Source organism: Carex rostrata, chromosome 26, assembly GCF_964058835.1.
Source record: "Carex rostrata chromosome 26, lpCarRost1.2, whole genome shotgun sequence".
NCBI lineage: Eukaryota > Viridiplantae > Streptophyta > Magnoliopsida > Poales > Cyperaceae > Carex > Carex rostrata.
In genome coordinates this window covers 3,522,214-3,541,646 of record NC_135943.1, presented here as the reverse complement: position 1 = coordinate 3,541,646, position 19,433 = coordinate 3,522,214, and the positions used below count along the sequence as shown (strand labels likewise).

General features: G+C 33.4%; 2 protein-coding genes and 1 long non-coding RNA gene across 7 annotated transcripts; 1 reads left to right on the top strand and 2 right to left on the bottom strand.

The window, feature by feature from the left end:
- Window positions 1-7,143: 7,143 nt before the first annotated feature.
- On the top strand, window positions 7,144-9,330 carry LOC144544473 (putative glycerol-3-phosphate acyltransferase 2). The gene is made up of 2 exons (XM_078292984.1): window positions 7,144-7,924; window positions 8,304-9,330. Exons 1-2 carry the CDS (start codon window positions 7,211-7,213, stop codon window positions 9,183-9,185), a joined length of 1,596 nt encoding a protein of 531 aa, XP_078149110.1. The 5' UTR covers window positions 7,144-7,210; the 3' UTR covers window positions 9,186-9,330.
- Window positions 9,331-10,887: 1,557 nt separating this feature from the next.
- Window positions 10,888-13,309, bottom strand: LOC144544547 (insulin-induced protein). Of its 4 annotated transcripts, none has more exons than XM_078293074.1 (6): window positions 12,951-13,309; window positions 12,615-12,736; window positions 12,031-12,219; window positions 11,773-11,824; window positions 11,244-11,375; window positions 10,888-11,136 (listed from the first exon to the last, which is right to left on the bottom strand). In XM_078293074.1, exons 1-5 carry the CDS (start codon window positions 13,227-13,229, stop codon window positions 11,259-11,261), a joined length of 759 nt encoding a protein of 252 aa, XP_078149200.1. In that variant the 5' UTR covers window positions 13,230-13,309; the 3' UTR covers window positions 10,888-11,136; window positions 11,244-11,258. The 4 variants fall into 4 exon arrangements, with proteins under 4 accessions (XP_078149200.1, XP_078149199.1, XP_078149201.1 ...); XM_078293073.1 differs by having other exon boundaries at window positions 11,227-11,375; window positions 12,951-13,243; XM_078293075.1 differs by having other exon boundaries at window positions 10,888-11,052; window positions 11,227-11,375; window positions 12,951-13,243.
- A 1,912-nt stretch (window positions 13,310-15,221) lies between these two features.
- On the bottom strand, window positions 15,222-16,629 carry LOC144544506 (uncharacterized). 2 transcript variants are annotated; one of them, XR_013508242.1, is made up of 4 exons: window positions 16,004-16,629; window positions 15,609-15,970; window positions 15,488-15,520; window positions 15,222-15,396 (listed from the first exon to the last, which is right to left on the bottom strand). It is a non-coding gene; the product is annotated as an uncharacterized LOC144544506 (long non-coding RNA). The 2 variants fall into 2 exon arrangements; XR_013508241.1 differs by having other exon boundaries at window positions 15,609-16,629.
- Window positions 16,630-19,433: the final 2,804 nt, after the last annotated feature.

Sequence of the window (19,433 nt, the reverse complement as noted above, 5' to 3'; positions counted from 1 at the left end):
CTGTGAATTATCTTTTGATTTTAAGGAATTAACCATATGTGCATCAGTGCATGTCAAATTATAAACTATTATAAATTATAATATTTATTACAGGTATATAATAATGTAAATCAATTAGTTAGCTTGTTCTTATTTGATAACTTTATTGAAATTGTCTCATCACGCGGAAATATAAAAAAAAAATTATTAAAACTATGAGTGGCTGGTATTATTCAGTGCATATTGTGGATTAATATAACCTTTTGCAAAGTTCAAATTGTTTATTAAAACAGTTCAATATGATCACCATATGAAAAGTACTTGTAGATCAAAGTTTTCATTTTTTAGAATAGTTTTACTATTTTTAAATAGGTAGAAAATCACTTGATCTAAAGATTCTAGATCATTCAAAAGTAGTGATTTTCTACATATTTAAACATAATAAAAACATTTCAAAAAATGAAAAATTTAGTTTGCAAATGTATTTTCATACATATTGAACTGTACGCTATGCATAAGTATCAATAACATCACTTAAATTATTGAGATAAGTTCTATTGAGGATTTACAAGAATTTGCGTTTTGGAGTTGTGAATTTCAATAAAGTTTGATACATACGTACCTGTATTCTATTATTGCATGTTATATTTTGTTGTACATGTAAATATATAGTCAACAAATCACAAGGTTCATGTCAGTTTTTTAAAATAATTTTTTAAATGAATATCAACTACAAAGTTACTTTCCGTGTAAACTATAATTCTATTATTTATGCAAAATTAGTTGCAACGAATTTATGAATTCCAAAACAAAGTATTAATTGCTAAAAAAGAATCAGTATCAAAATCAAATTAAACAATTTTGATCAATCTAAACTAACAACACATAATCTTAAGTTGTCAATCTGTGCAAATCACAAAATGTCATATGGACTAGGCCATAAAAAAAAGTTCAAAAGTAATCTGGTAAGATAACTATGGGTGAAAATGGAGCGGATTCGGAGCGGATAGTATTGATACCAAATCCGTATCCACCTGTCAAAATTCAAAATTAAATCCGCCTTAAACGGATACGGAACGGATAATCTACCAATACGGATTCAAATACGGATACAAATTGAATAATTATTGGATTATTAAGTTATATAAACTTTAAGATACAAGATACATGCACTAATTAACAAAATGCAAATATTAAAACAAATAAATAATTTAAGTTAGTTTATAATTTAATTTAATGCAGCAAAATGATTTAAGTGCATCTAAATTATGTGTCACAGAACATCTGAGCGCTTTCTTCATGTACATGGGCTGGTGCCTAGTGGTAATGTGGTATAAGAATGTTCAGAATAATAATATTATTTAAAGTGTCTGATACAAGAGTGGACTAAACTGGAGCCAATAGTATTTATGTCTCTAATAAAGCTTATTGTGTCCGTTAGTTGAATCGTTGGAGAGAGAGCAGTTGGAATGGAGACCTTTGTACCCCACGGTATACAGTCATCGGATGAATATGGTACCGTCAAATAATTAATGGAGAATAATTAAGCGTTTATACTGATTAATCAGTATAAACAGACGTTTTTTACAACACTGCCTTGAAGAAGGAACAGATCTTGGTATTTAATTCGCTCGGTTTATATCTGCAGATGTATCCGGATACATTGGATGTTCGCTCCGTTTGCGAGTAAGAATATTTATCCGAATCCGTATCCGGTTATATTAAGCATATTTGAGAAATATCTGGATCTGAATCCGCATAATATCCGAATTCGGATCTCAAGCGGATGCGGATTGGATTCGGAGAGGATAATTCAAATCCGTTTTCACCCCTAATTAGATAACCCTATAAATAAACAAAGCTTTATAATTAATATATATTTTATGCACTTTTGTTTTACTTGCATTAAAGATAAAAAGAGAGTAAAAAAAAAATCATAATCTTTTGAATCTTGTCAAGCAATCAATGAAATAGTGTTATTGGTTTTGGTGGTGACCTACTTTTCCCTTTTTGTTGACTATACAGGGTTATATATCTTTTCTTTGTCATGTGGTTTTCGTTTCATTTTATTTTTCTTTGCTTTATTTTTCTTTTTCTGAAGGACACCTACCTAGAATCCTAGATCTTGTTTTGTTCTTTGGCGTCGCTATGATTGACCTATTTATGATAATATAATTAGTTCAGATTTGATAAGAGAGGGATTTGTCAGAATCAAATTCAACTAATGCCAGATCTTGTCCCATTTGATATGTGATGCATACCAGTATACCACACTACAAAGCAACTAATCAACTAATTAAGACAAGGGCTCTAGGTATAAATATTTACAAATTTTAATTATTTTTTTGTTATATTATGAATTTCTTTTCCTGAGGAAACTATTTGTTCAAACAAATTAAAAGAGAAAAAAATACTTAAAATTGTGTATGAAGACTAGCACGAGTTTGCCGCATGGCAAATGGAGGATTTTCTGCAATTCAATTTTCTCAATTAAGTTCAAAGTTTGGGAATAATTAAGGTCTAAAATGCGTGATTAGTGCATAATTAATGTGAATATAATTTAGAGTGTTATTTTGTTTTATAATGCAAAAATATTAATAATTTTACAAATTAAACATAAAAATCATATATGTCTAGAATTTTTTTTGAGTAAAAATAAGGGTCAAGCCCCTATTTACTTGCATTAAAGTTTGTTACAAAAGTTTTGTAACAGAGTTTAGTCAACACAATTTAGCTCAACATTGTTGAGATGTAAAGAAAAAGAAAAATGAGAGAAAAGAAAAAAGAAAAAAGAAAACAAGAAATCATGCTGATGTCGAAGCCGAAAGCCTACTGTATCTCCACTGACGGGGTGGAACTAAGGGGGTGCGTGCAGGGGCCAGGCACCTCCTATAAAATCTGATTTTCTTACTAGATCTACTGTGCACCAAAGAAGTAATATTCATATGGCACCCTCCAAACTTATCAAATGAAAGCCTCCTGGTTCCGCCTCTGACCACTGTTCTTGCACTTGCAGTACCCTGAATATATGTATACAATTATTATGGGATTAATAGCATATTGGGTAACAATTAATTAAATAAATTTGGAAACATGGAGAAGTTTTGAAAAAAAATAACACAATTCAGGTTTAATACGGATATTATTTTAAGAATCTTTTACTACGTCAAAACCATCTTTTATGACTCGCCACATTACTGACTACAAAATATCTACACGGAAAATCCAACTGTGCCTGGTCATTGTACCACAGGGCATTACAACAATAAGGTATAATTAGGAAAGTATTATTTAATTAACAGAACCTGAGAATATATGACTGCTGACAAGACAGGATAAATTCAGAAATTGGTAGGAAAATCAAAAGCTTTCATTTAACAAACTTCCAATTTGACAATTAGATTCCTAACTACAAATTGTTGCGTTGCTCACAAGTAATTAATTAATTATAGCTTTTCTCAGGAGAGGTATAGCTTGTCACTAACAAGTGGACCCCACAAAAATGAAGCACATAATTATATCTGGAACATATAATTTTTTTATTTGGTTCTTTCCCTACATATAGGTCAAACATGCAGCTTCCCAACCAAAATTCATTTCAGGTTGACAATTAACAAGCTTAACAAAAACAATAATTGCAATTTATGATTAGTTGACATTCTGTCGTTTCTTGCAATTTATGATTAGTTGACATTCTATTGTTTTGAAACAGTGGCTAAAACTAATTTAACAGAGACTAAAAACATACTACATTCACAGGCTAAAGTCTTGAATGGAACAAAATGAAGAGTGAAGAAATGGAGATAAAAATAAAGGAAATTGCGTTATTGTAGCACCATCACCAGCGAAAAAGATATTATATTGAAAACCATACCGTATTATTATTTATATCACAACCAAGACTTAAATGAACATGGAATAATATATAATAACTTCTATCCAGAGCAGTAATTAAAGTCGGAGCCGGTTGGAAGTAATTTCGGATTTGAATAATGGCGGATATGGATACGGATATTTGTATCCGTATTCGTCAATTTTTCACCATATGTAAAAATTAAAATTATCCGTATCTGTTTAATTCAGATTCAAATAATCTCCGGATATGAAGCGAATACGAAGCGGATTATCCATATCCGTTTACACCCCTAGTGTCACGTGATGTGAAGTGAAATGACTTTATTTGACGCGTTGTACCATATTATGCAAAAATTGTAAATATGTATATATGAATATGTCACGCAATACGCGAGTAACGAGGCATAACGACGCTATATATTACAGCTCGATCGTTGTAAAATAAGTTACATAACCTATGGCTGTAAAATTTCTGGGAAAAGTCTGTTATGTATGTTGGCCTGATTCTAGGAGGATGCGGGGGTGGCAGGGGGGCGGCAGTCCCCTGCGAGCAGTCCAGATTATTTAAATTACCCATTAAGATGTGCGGTCCAGATTAATCCGTTTTTCGCACCCTTTCAGTGGGTTTTGTATTTTATATATGCAGAAAAATCTCTCTGTAATTTGTTGTAACTGACTTTGAGAAATAGTGGATTTTGTTTGACGAGCGGCCGTGGGTTTTCTTTCCCTAGAGGGTTTCTCACGTAAAATCTGTGTGTTCTGTTTGTGATTTTTCTCAATTTTATTTCTTTCTGTGTTGTGTGATTGCTCTCTGGTACTCAAATTCTCAACAAAGTCTATAGAAGTACAAGCATTTTAATAAAGTGACATGCAATGAAAAAGATGATCAAGTACTATAGGTCGGTTCACCTTAAAGAAAGATAATCAAATTTAATAATACCCCTAGAATAAGGCCCCTATGCTTAACATAACCACTTTAGTTGGTTAGGCTAAACTATACAAATCTTACTTTTAGAAAGAATTTTATACCTCTATGTTGAACATATGTTGAACATGAACAGGCTAGCTAGCTAGGCGGCTAGTTAAAAAGTTGCAAAGGAAGCAAAGCAAAATTATCAATAATTTGGAAAATGCAGTTGATCTCTTTACTTAACAACCATACCAAACATATATCCTGATCTGATGTAAAACCTATGTAGCGTCAAGTTAAACCTAGCTAGGTAGCAGATGACATATGCAGATATATAAACTGTGGGTGCAAAACTGTGGGTGCAATTAATTAATTAACTAATTTCAGTTGAACGAGGGTGTTCTTAAGTTCACCAAGTCACTTTGTGAACTCAAGTCTAAAACTCATCAGACCGACTTCAAACGACGAGTCCGAACCGTTAAAATCCGTATACCTTACGAGTGATGCATCTACATGTGAAGATTTTAAACTTTCGAATTAATTTAGTATAAAATCAAGCGGTCAAAAAAGTCAAAAAATGAATGCATTGAAATTAATTTATTAATCTTTTAATTTTGACTGCTTGACTCAATATTAAATTCATTCAAAAGTTCAAAATTTTCACATGTAGATACATCACTCATAAGGTAGCTAAGCGGGTTTCAACGATTTAGATTCGTCGTTTGAAGCTAATTCGATGGGTTTAAACTTGAGTTCACCAAAGAACTTGATGAACTTAATTAAGAACACCCCAGTTCTACTCAACTAATTTTATAATTAAGCTTTTGAATTTAATTAGACTTGTTTATTAAATGGAAGTTATATATAATTAGTTGACCATGCATGTGAAGCTGACATCCATTTGTGAATGGACAAGGGAATATTAATAAATATAATTACTTTATGAAAGAGCTAAATGTAAGCCACGTATAATAATATATTCAATCATAGAATTATATTGTAAAGTACATGCACCTTTTTCACCTAAAATGAGTCCCTCTTCTTAGTAAATGCATAGTTCCTAATTTCAACCAAAAGTACACTTAATTTATTGCAAACAGAAAATCAACATTTCACTTTCATTATCCTAATTTTAGAATTTAATCCAAAATGTAGAGGTAATTATTATGTTACTATTATACCTAAATTAATTAATTAATCAAACTATATTTTTAGTCATTTCAGTGTGTGTCTAGGGGCAGATCCAATTCACTACACCTGAAAATCCAAAATTAATTTATAGAAAATAGGTTTTTAGTCTTTGCCCTGCTCTGAAAAATAAGTTTGCCCTATCCTGGATCTGTAATAAGTTTACTCTTCTCATCATCTCTCCTCTGAAGGCTGCAAGAAATTAGCGTCAGAATGCCCTTTTCTCTTCTTCTCTCTACCGACGACCTTCTTTCTTTACTGATCGTACCTCAAATGGGTTTCTCCCTTTCTTGGCTGTTGAGAAAGAAAGGCTTTTCTTCTAATTTGGATTGGGTTCATGTAGATCGCACCATATGAGAGAATGTGTATGAATTTTGTGAACCAAATCTAAAATAAAACTAAATAAGTAGATGTGATCACTTGTAAGATTTAATGAGACACATGAGGAGAGCAACCCATTTTCTTCTTCTCTCCATTTCATTTGCAGGTGGAGCCACTCATTTCTATAATTCTATTCTTTTTTCTTTCATTTTTCTTCACCATTTCGTGCATTAATGCATGGATACCTCCTTTTTTCCAACCCCTTTGTTCTTCTTTTTCTCTTTCTTTCTTCATTTTTTTTGCACTTTCTTTTGTTTTCTTCTCTCATTTTTATAAGAAGTATCATGGAAGATCAATGGATGAATGATTTGTTAAAACTTTAATTAAAAAGGAGTTGTTTAAACGTATCAATGATAAAATAATTATGCAAAAATTTTAAATGTTGAAGATCCATAGAGGAAAACTCTCTTCATTGACTTAATTATCTAGTATCTAGTTTTTGTTTGTTTTTAATATATAAAAAAATTTGTTGTTTTTTATATGTAAACGAATACTTGCTTGTGTGTGTGTCAATGAGGAGTCATGTGTTTGTCTTCATTGACTTAATTGTGTGTGTATCAATGAGGAGTCATGTGTTTGTCTTCATTGACTTAATTGTTTTCTTCTTTTGAATAATTGCTCTTTAAAAAATAGTACTTCTGGAACATATATAATATTAGTAGTACTAACCATTTAAATTATTAGATGTCTACTTTCCAGAAAGAAAAATTCAGGCTCACTAAACTATTCAATATTATATCGTTTTCACTAATTCCTTTTAACTAATCTCATGCTGGCTAGCTTATAAATACCCCTCTTTCATCACGTACGTAATCTACCTTCACAAAATATCAATCTAGTACCAGAAACTTATTATATAAAGAGGGAAAGAGAGAAAACGATCAAACCAATCAATATATGGCATCAACAATCTTCCTTCCAAAATCATTTCTTGCATCATGTCTCCTCCTACTAAGAAGTCTCTGTCTCTCCTTGTCTGATCAGTACAGAACAAACCCAAAATTACAAAAAGGTTATCCTAGACCTAAACCAGTCCATGACAAATTACTAGAGCAAATACAAAAGTACCAAGATAAAACGATAGTATTAGACTTGGAAGGAGCTCTATTTAGATCCAACTTGACCTTTCCATACTTCATGGTTATTGCACTAGAGGCTGGTAGTGTTATTAGAGGCATTATTCTCTTATGTATTTATCCATTTACATGTTTGTTGAACAAAGATATGGCAATTAGGGTTTTCACTATAATCTCCTTTTGTGGGTTGAAAGAGGAGGAAGTAATTAGGGTTGGAAGGGCAGTTTTACCCAAGCATTTGTTAGAGGATGTAGGGATGGAGGGGCTAGAGATGATTAGTTGTAAGATACAACCATGTTCTATCATTTGTGTTACTAGAATGCCACGTGTCATGGTGGAAACATTTGTGAAGGAGTATGTAAAGGGAATGGAGGTAGTTGTGGGAAAAGAGGTAAAAACTGTGGGTGGATATTACACAGGACTTGTCATGGAGGAAAGGAGATTGGAGGGGAAATTAGGGTTACATTATGATGAATTTGTAGGGTTTGGATGCTCTGGCATGAGATCTCAACACCAACTTTTCTCTTTTTGCAAGGTGAAGTATATACAACCTTATCTTGTTTTGCTTCTAAATTTAATAAATGCTTTACTAAGTTGTTAGCTAATTTTGTTACCTATAACATATATATGAATGCATATACATATTAGTTTAAGTAACATATATATGGCGGCATAATATATATGTGTGGAACCAGAAATTGTTTTGATGGGGTTCATAATTTTTTAATATTTAAAATGTAATAGTGAATTGTTAAGAAAAATAAGAAGTGATAAAATGCAAGAAATATAATTAAAAATTGTGCATCATGAAGATAGCTCATGAGTTTCATATTTAAGAGGACAATTATCAATGATAAAAGTTAATTAACAAGTATAAAATTTTATCTCATGTATCATTTTAATATAATTCTCAGGATTTTTACTTTGTGGATGATGCTGAGAAGAGGACATGGCATGCATTGCAAAGAGACAAGTATCTAAAACCCCTTGTTTTCCATGATGGCAGATTGGCCATCAGGCCTACCCCATTTGCTGCACTAGCTATGTACATGTGGCTCCCACTTGGCATACTCCTAAGCCTCATTAGAAGCCTTGTCTTTGTCTTCTTTCCATACAATATATCCATTTTCATTGGGGCATTTTTTGGAATGAAAACTAGGGTTTCCTTTGAGGCCTTGGTTAACCAATGTAACAATGCCGATAATAAATGTGGTAACAATTCAGGCAAGCTGTTTATTTGCAACCACAGAACACTGCTAGACCCAATTTACATATCAGCAGTCCTTAACAAGCAGCGTATATCGGCCGTTACATACAGTGTCAGCCGAATCACCGAAAAGATATCACCGATCAAGACAGTTAGGTTGACGAGGAACAGAGAAGAGGATAAAAGAAGGATGGAGACACTGTTAAAACAAGGTGACTTGGTCATCTGCCCGGAGGGGACCACCTGCAGGGAGCCATACCTTCTGAGGTTTAGCTCACTGTTTGCTGAGGTGGCAGATGAGGTTTATCCAGTGGCACTAAAGACCAAGGCGGGAATGTTTTATGGCACATCTACTGGTTTGTTCAAGTTTTTGGACCACTTTTATTTTTTGATGAATCCTTGGCCCGAGTATAAGGTCAAGTTCTTGGAGAAGATGTCAACTCGTTTGATTGACGGGAAGAGCTGCACGGGTTTTGAGGCAACGAACCATGTTCAAAGCGAGATCGGTCGGGTGCTAGGGTTTGGTCTGACTAAACTTACAAGGAAGGACAAGTACCTGTTGCTAGCTGGTAATGAAGGATTTGTGTGAAATTAATATATAATGAGGCTTGGATGCTGATCATGTCTTCAACTAATGTTTTTATTTGAATATAGGTCACTTATTGATTACTAGATATGTTATTTAATTTGGCATTAGTCAGTTCGTAAAATCTATGCAAAGCATGTCAACATATTTATATTTCTGTTTTTGAGAAAAGGATGCAATACAATCATTTAGTTATTATGATCTGTAAATATATAATACTTATTTTATTAAGAGGATAGAGAAGCTTATTTAATGAAGCTAAATTTCTATAACATAAATGTATTTATTCAGATGGCTCAGGGGCACTTGAGGCTACGTAGAACAGTGTTGTAAGTCACAGTATCAATCTCAATTTTGGCAGTTAGCATCCCATTATTGAAAAGACCATCACGCAAAATATTATAGGTACGCGTATTTGGTACACAACTGCACCTTCGCATCTCTGCCAATAATCTGATGGCAGGGCCCGCTTGACGGTTTCATTAAGCTAATAATCTTATTAAGGTTTTTAATGAGTGAGTATAATTTGTCCAGAAGTACCATGTTAATATTGATCCTTAAATATCATATTAATAAGTATAATGAACGATAAACATTTAAGAGAAAGTGTTATAAATAAATTTAAATTATAGATGTTCATTTGCGACACTGCACTAATTACTTCAAAACTTCTTTTTAAAATAGTATGTTCACTTCCCTACATTTATCAATGGAATTAATTTAGATAACTTGTAATTTATATTTTCTAGTCCATCTTTATACATTCTCAATATCTTATTTATTTATAAAAACTGCTTCTTTAAAAAGCCAATTTTACATAAGCTTCCTGAAAAAAACAGCCTTAATTTGAAATATCGATTTGATTAATAATTAAATAATTTAAGTTTTTTATGTCCTAACACCCTATTTCGATGGAGAGTAGAAGGAAGGGGAGGTGAAGAATAGAAGGCAATATAATAGAAAGAAATATTAACATATTTAACATTTTTGTGTTTGGATGATTAATGAGGAAAAATAAATTTAACTTTCTTTTCCGTCTTATTTTTTGTTTGGTTGATTAAAATTTAGAAAGTTAATGAAAAATTTGGTGACTGTTGTAAGATTGTGACAAAAAATTTGTGTTCAAAAATATTGGCAACAAAATTTCTCTCTGTCCGTTACACTCCAAATTAAAAGAGAAACCTATTATATTGATTATAAATTTATAGTGATACAAAGTTAAACCTTTCACCTTCAACATAATTTTGTTAATCAAATACAATTCAACAGAAAGTTTTCTTTTCTTTCATTCCCTCCCTTATTCCAATACTCTCCATCCAAACAAGGTGTAAATGTCTAAAACTTTTGCATTTTAGCATGAATCAGGATGGTTTGATTTAATTATGATGATATATTTTGTAAGAAATCTCTTTCGGTCGTAAGATAAAGTTCATTCTTTCTTTTACATTTTATCATATTTTTATTGTTGTTTAATAATGCAGCGAAGGTTGTTAAATTTAGACCGTAAAAAATTGTCTCATTTGACGCATGCTAAAAGATACATTATAACTCACTACTTTATGGACAGTGATTTTCTATTCTATTTTAGTTTGATAATTGTTAACAAAATTATAAAATCATTAATAAATCTTATCCCGAAGAGTAAAAGAGGCCACAGAACAATCCATTTTATCCCGAAGAGTAAAAGAGGCCACAGAACAATCCATTTACCATTGCCAACCTCTCATATTCACTGCATTACCTTTATTCCTCTAGTGAAATATAACTTGGCTTTACCATTACACAATTGAATAATCTTTAACAATGCACATCTTGCTATATACATTCTGTCAACTGGAATTGGGTTTTTGTTGCTTCAGGCTGCAAACATCTGGAACAAATTCAAAACCCATAAAAAAGGTTTAGATATTATGGCAGTTTTGCTGTTTATGTTCCATTCTTCCAAGTACAATTCCTATTATAATGAGCATTTTTGCACTTAGTCAAGAAATTATAATGAGCATTAGTAATTTTCCTTGCATATCAAAAAGAGGGGAAGCCTCACAAAAATTATAACTCCACCTTTTCCATTACCCGCTAAGCCTCTTCATTTTGGCCAACATCCACTTCAAATAAGGTCTTCATCCATCGCGACAAATTTGTGATAAATGGCGTGTAAACAAAGTAACATGTCGTTGTCCAGCTAACTAAACCCTGAAAAAATAAAAAATAAAAACTGTTGTAATTATAATCCTCAAATTACCAAATAGTAAAATAATTTTTGCCAAAACCAAGTGTGACATTCATGTTTACATAACAGTATCATGACTATTCAACAAGATCAGACATTTCCAAATTGCAAAAGTTTTGAGGGGTCAATCAAGAAATGCAAAGTGCAGGTGACAAATGCAATTCTGGAACTCCATTTATTTTTGGTTTCTCTTCCTCTCAATTTCAATAATTAAGATTAAATTGAAAAATGAAACAAGTTTATTTGTATTGGTATGATTACTAATTTGTTCCAACTTAGTCAATTATAGTACCACTACTAGGTGGTGCAGAAAATGACAATATTGATTCAAGTACAAAATATTACACTTTACAAATGTACCTCTCCAAAAAGTTGAATATCAGCATTTGGGTAGCTCCAAAGGTGAAAGATCCTGTAATTTTGCAAGATAACCCAACATAATTTGTCAACACAAAACAAAGTTATTACTATAGACCAAGCAAAAGAGAACAAAGAAAGTGACAACAAAGGAACTTTATCTTTACTACGATGAAAGGACAAATATAACGGCAAAGGAAAAAAGTTCTTCAGAACCCTAATAAACCTAAAAATGTTATTATTAGAAAGAGAAGAGAGTACTTGATTAAGGGGATCTCAGCAAGAGGGCATAAGATACCAACAAGAGAAGCTAAAGCAAAGCCACGCCAAGTGCTATCAAGATAGAACCATACAAACTCTGCCAAAGCAAACAAGGCATAGGCTTCTATGTTGCTTGGAACCCCTGCTTTAAACATCTCAGCACTCACTTCAATAAATAGAGCAAGGCTTCTGGTCAACCAATCAAAATTATTTGTCAAAATGTTATTATTAGAAGAAGTTCTGACTGAAGCTGAAACCAATTCCTAATTTCAAAATTTCTTGAATCATTTTACTTGTTTATGGTCCAATTAAGCCTCAATCATACCAAAATGTAACCTCAAATAATAAACAGGATTAAGCCCCAATTATGAATTGTACTTAACTCATGCAATTAAGCACAGTGAAGAAAAAATTAATTCTGCTCATATAGATGTCAAACTGAAATAAATTTGATTCCAGCTAGTAAATTTTGGTTCAATATAAGGATTGGATCTTACTATTTCCAGATTGCTATTCATGTCTGTGGCTTACTGGTATCAAATTTCACTGGTACAGTATCATTATTTAAACACTAAACCACTAACATTAAGGAGAGGGCTGCTTTCTCAAGACTTCCCATAGGTTTAGTTTTGGATGGCAATTTTTCATCTAGAAAGAGTTGTATCAGACCAAAGGTGCAATAAAAAGCCCCAAGCAGAGGTGGTACCTATCAGATACACATATGGCACACAATTAGGCAGAAAATAACACCAGACCAGTCCCAAATGCATCATTGCAAACCCAGAAACAGATAATTAACCATAAACAATAATACCAGTTCATCAGACAACCATGTAGAATTTTCTTCATCTAACACCCATCAATTCCTCAACATAACTAAACCTTTGACCAAAAAACAACCTTAAATGAAAACAAATTACATAGAGATTGGTGTGCAGGGGCCCGATATCAATGGCTCCCGTCTGGTAAACTACCAAATTAACCCTGGAGTGAAGTCCATCAAGAAGGGGACCCAAGATGAAGCCAGACCCAAAAAGGGAAACAGCGATGGAAGGCCATGCGGTTTTCGTTGTTTTCGCTCCATCTTTTCCAAGTGCACACCAAACCTTGCGGGTGTAGCACGAGCGAGAGGTTTTAGAGAGAGAAAGGGAATTTGTTGGGTAGAAACTTGGGGAGGTGAGAGAATACAGTTGTATCATCTCTCTGAACGCTGGTTCGCAATCTTTGCAAGCAAACTACACCATATGGCCTATCCTATGGGCACTGGACCAAATTCAGGTCCGATCGCTTCACGTCAAGATTCGTGCAGAATTACAATCTCAACGCAAATTGAACGACCCAGATAATGGACCCCTTCGCTCCCGCATATTTTTATCCGCCAACCTCACTCCGTCACTCGCCTTCCCTTCTTCCAGTGGGTTCGGTTATTTCGGTGTTCATTGCGTTGGGTTATTTCGGTTTTTTAAATTTTCAAATCGAACTAAACCGAAATTATAATTTGATTTTAAAAAACAAACCGAACCACTAAATCAAAAAAATCGAACAGTTTAATCAAAACTAATTCGGTTCGATTCAAAATCGATTAAATCGGACCCAATGAACACACCTAGTGGCCTGTGGGATGTCGCAAATTAAGTTGGATTCAGGTCGGATTGTTCCACTTGGGTCAGGTGACAGGTAAGTTGTTAGGGGAGCCCGTGTCCGATGGGCATCGGACCATATTCGGTTTGATGGGCTGTCTCCACCATACAATTCTAATTTTGAGTTATTCATTTTGATTAACGGATCACTTCACAAAAATCAATTAAACCCGCTAAGACTGTTTTCCGTCTCTTTGTCTCACCTTCCTTGACCTCAAATACAAAGGAGAAACAAGAAATACAAAGGGAAACGAAGAACCGCGCCGCTGCCGGCAACCTCCTTGACCCCACCAGACGCGCCTCGCACAGCAACCCTCCTCGACCCCACCGCCCTTGCCCTCCTCTTTTTGTGCTCTTACTCCTCAATCCACCGCTAGTGTCTTTTCTGAACTCTCTCTCCTCCCTCAATCTAATCATTGTCAGCATCAAAGAAGTCACTCGTTTTACAAAATACACACAATAGACGCAAGTCAATTTTCTTTCTCTTTAGAATTAGTTAATTAGAAAATTCTTAGAAACTCTGCTCAATTACAGTGTTCCTAGCAAATGGTAAGTTGGTAACACTTGATTTTTGAATTACTAAATGAAGTGTTGTAATTGGTCTTAATTAATTTATTATTATTATGTTTAATCTATGTAATGGATCTGAAAGGACAGATCAATAAACAAATGATTTAATATTTACCTAATTAGTGATGTTTACTTGTTTCTGTAATTGGTGAAGTTTTTTGGTAAATAATTAGTAAAATTCTATGTACATATTGGATTTCATTTATCACCAAATTGTTTTTTTTTTTAAGGTCAGGAAGTAATGTTCCTGACAATTCATTGATATAAGAAAATTATTTACAAAACATTTATCACCAAATTGTTAGGATAACAATAAACTTGTTCCAGTTATAATCTCTCCATGTTATCTCATAATTGTTTGTTTGAGATATGCAAAGAAAGCCTCTGAACTTGGAACAAGTTGTTTAAAAATGTTGTTAATTTAAATCCGGTTACATAAGGTTTGGTAACAAAAGGAGCAATTTTGTTCATTTACATAAGATTTGGTAACAAAAGGAGTAATTACATCTATAGTATGAAAGGTTCTAAATTTATCAGATTTCGTACAGGAACTATGCATACACAAATTTATCAGATTGTTATTAACTTTAATTTTAATCAAATCCAGACTTTAAGCTTTAGTTAACAATACCAGTTGATTTTTCAAAGAAGAATTTTGAAAGCTGAAATTATATCGCCCGTATGTCTTAAAGGATTGTTCTAAAAATTCTAAAATGAATCAAATGTCTGTTTAAACATCCTTTGTGCAGTGTTAAAACCCTAAGAATGAATTCAAAGCCATTTGAGATTTATAATATCTTTTTTGAATTTGTCAATTTTGTCCATGTATCTATGGTAACAGCAGCTTCTTTGACCTCTTATATGTTTGAGCTGCTTTTAGAAATGTTTCTTATTAACTTTGAAGCAAATGCTTTGACGCAAAGCATAAAATAAATTAAAAAAAGATCCCAGTAAGTACAAAATAAATATAACAAACGAAAGGATAATAACAAAAGGCAGATTGCTTATTTCATTTACTAAAATGTTGTAAATACATCACATCAACCTAAAAAACTAAAAGAAAAAATGAAGACCACCCTCTTTTCATCTTCAGTTGCATGTAAGCAGATATTTTCCAGATCAGTCAAACAGTTGCCCCTTTCTTGCTTAACACCAGCTACAACAGATTCATAAAAAGATTTTAGCTTAAACCCAAATCTCCAGATAAGTAATAACCAAAGATAAATATAAGACAAATTTCATCAGACCTTCATCTTTCATCAAAACGCATTTAGTAGAACCTACAAAAGGCATTTAGTAGAACAAATAAGAACCGCATCTATGTTTTGTGAAACTGGAAAAGACAAAATTAGCTAGCATATATATTACATTGAACATCTGAACAAGCATAAAAGCTTTATGGCGTGTCTTCTTGAAGCACTCTATTGAGTAAACATTTGGGTCTTGCTCCCAGTGGTAGAGCTTGACATTTTTTTTTAATTCCTTCTCTATGAATCTTCTCTTCAATGTGCTCCAAGACCCTAATAACACAGTCCTTTAGTACTACGCTACCAATTACTAGGACTGTGGCAACTTTTTATTATTTTAATGTGTTTCAGGAACAGTTGGAGTATTTGACTATAGGTTAAGCTTCCAATATTAAGAGCATGCCAAAAGTTATGTTTCACATACCAAAGATTGTTGTGCTGGGCCTTGTACCAGTGGTACATATTTTATCTGTTGTGTTTGACCTTGTACCAGTGGTATCAGATATTGTGCTGGACCTTGTACCAGTGGTACATATCTTCTCACGCACTTCTTTTACTTTTGAATGGTTTAAACTTAAAAACACTCAATGAGCATCATATCACTCTAAAATAACCAATTACATACGATTTTTTTTGTAAAACTACTCCTTAAAGAATATAAAAAAGAAAACAAGTAACACAATATTCTGATTGGAAACTGTACGATCAGAGAAGATCGATTATCCATATTGGGGGAAACAAAAAAACAAGATTCAAGCAATTATCTGCATAATAATCAACTCAATTACAATTCTTTGAATGGTAATTTCACAGAACAAAAATATTCCAACAAACTCAGTGCTTTCGGGTATTGCTGATGCCACATATCAACCAAAACCAAGATTCCAAGAAACAAGAAGAAGAAAAAAAAAATCAATAACCATAACCATAGTGGACTTAGTGACTGCCACGGTCGGTGAAGTCGAGGAGAGAGAGCACGAAGAGGGCGCGCAGACGTCGTGAAGCTAGAGAATGAGGAGAGATCATTTTTGAGGAGGCTGCACCTGACCTCATCACGTTCTCTTCCTCTAGCGATAGCACGACAATCTCTCATTTGCACAGAGAGAAACCGGTCTTTCTCGTTTCTCCGTTTTTTCTTTGTATTTGGGATCTAGGAGGGCGAGCCGATGAGATCATGAGACGAAGAGAGAAAACGGTGTTAACGGGTTTAATTGGATTTTTCATAAAGCGATCCATTAATCAAAGCAAACAACTCAAAATTAAAATCGTACGGTGGAGACCGCCCATCGAATATGGTCCGATGGGCATCGGACACCCCCCTCTCCCAAGTTGTTGACATCCCGACACATTCAAATTTAAGCTGCTATTTTGCTAATTTGTCCAATCAAATTTGTTATATTTAGCTACAATACCACTAATTTTTCCAATTATATTTGTAATATTTAGCTACAATACCACAACAATACATCTTTCAACGGTGCATTAAATTACTCAACTTCTCTAGCACATGAAATAATATTAATATTATGGGGTTTTCGGTGATTGTAACTAGACAACTAACTAATTAAAATTGATGAACTAAATGAAGATAATAAGTAACACGCTAATCTGCTCAAGAGTCAGTCTAAAGTGATAAGAGCAATAGACAATAAATGTATCTGACTTTAACAATAAATTTATTGTTAAAGTCTTCTTATTCTTTTTTTTATCAAAAAAAAATAAAAAAGACTTTAACAATAAATTTTACCGATTTAAATTTAAAGATTTAGGATTTTTGACAACGTTTTATCATGACACTGAATTCTCAAATCATGTAATAATATTAAATAGTTAGATCTGATAATGATCACAGATATTCATATACAATCAAATGGATAAATCGATATTGATCCATGAAAAGAGGCAGTAAATCCTCTCTGAAATCAGAATCTCAAAGAGTAATAGAGTATCCTTTCATTAATGAAAAATAAAAAAGAAATAAATCCTTCGACCGCCTTGCTTAGATGCTTAAGAAATAAGCAGTCAAGCAAATTGAGTTCTAAAACGGTAATAAGTCTTAAAAAATAAGAGAAAAAATCTCATTAAAGAAAAAGAAGGAGACAGATCGAAAATAAGGCTACCTCCGAATAGTGTTTTTACATCTCAATTAAGGGTGACAAAAATTATCAAAAATCAACATTTCGTGATCTTCCTCTTCTCACCGAACAGTAGACTTTAACCTCCGCTTCCTCTTCCGTTCACCTCTTCTAGAGCAGAAAAAATTATTGGCAGACCGCAGTTTCCTCCGCACATTGTTTTCTCCTCTCTCTCCGCATCCCTCAACATACCTCTAATTGACCGCAATTTTTATTCATAGGAAAAAATAAAATAAAAATATTAAAAATGAGAACGGTTGTGGAAAAATTTCAAAAACAGGAAGGCAGGACCGGCCCATGGCGTCCCGCAGGGACGCCATGCCAAACTTTAGTTCTACTGGAAAAATAAAAAAAACCAAACAATTAATATGGGACGCCATGCGATACATCAACCCAAACTTCAGTTTTGTCGCTGTTGGAGCCTTGGAGGAGATTAACTTATTTGGAGGGGAGAGAACAAGGAAATCTCTTTTTATTAAACGGACCATAGTTGGTCTATGGCGTCCCAGTTTCTATTTTTTTTTTTCGTTTTTTTTTTTTTCAGATTTGGGGATTGATATGCCATGGCGTCCCTCTGGGACGCCATGGCACAATACTGCCTTCTTGTTTTTAGAATTTCTCCGCAATGCTTCTTATTTTTAATATTTTTATTTATTTTTTTCCTATGAATAAAAATTGCGGTCTAATTGAAAAGCAAAACAATAACCGAGAATAAATGCATTTTGCTTTAGCAACTTTAAAGTTATTCTCTATGGTCGCTACTATGATACCAATTATGTACCATAACACATCAGTATCATTTTATGAAGAAAAACAAAACCCACCAGTATAATTCTGTTTGAGATCAGATTCTGATCGTTTCCAGTCAAAAGGAGAAGGCCTTGATCGATTCCACCAGACTCATGAGCAAATTTTTGTTAATCCCGCCATTTTGGAAGAAAATATTTTCTTATTTTTATGTATCTCGCCATCTTGCAGAGCTTTCTGCCTGTCGTACTAGTGTTTACATTGTTCTTGCTACTCTTTTGATCAAGCCATGGGCCCAAGACCCAAGGCCCAAGGCTTTAAAGTTATTTTTGAGAAAACCATGGGCCTAAGCTCTCACTTCTTATTTGTGCTTTCAATCTTTTGCTCAGCAGGGTGGAAGCTGACGCGTTTGATGGGCATCGGGATCAAAATCGGTTTGACGTCGGATATTTGTCCGATTCATTCTGAGATTTGCGAACAATTGATCTACGACTTTGAAGTGGTAAAGACGAATATTGAAGCTGTCCGCGTAAACTTTGAATCGAATCGGACGGTTACGAGCTGTCCGCATTGGACGGCCCCTCGTTTCGGTAGACGATTCCTGATTGAAAATTATCATACAGGTGCATTCTCTATTATAGAGTGAATGTTTTCATATATATATATATATATATATATATATATATAGGCTGTGGCTAATTTGCTGCCGGCAGCATTTCTGCCGGCGGTGCTGCCACTGTTTTTTCTATTTTTTGATGTCCAAACGACAAATCCAAACCGTTATATGTTTAATCTATATTATAATCTACTTGGAGACCAAATTTTACATTTTTTGGAATTTTTTTACTATATATTAAGCTGGTTTGAAAACCGCTGATTTCAATGCTGCAGAAATTTACTGAAATCAGCGGTTTTCAAACCAGCTTAATATATAGTAAAAAAATTCCAAAAAATGTAAAATTTGGTCTCCAAGTAGATTATAATATAGATTAAACATCTAACGGTTTGGATTTGTTGTTTGGACATCACACGGCTAAATATAGCCCCGACAGCACCTCTGCCGA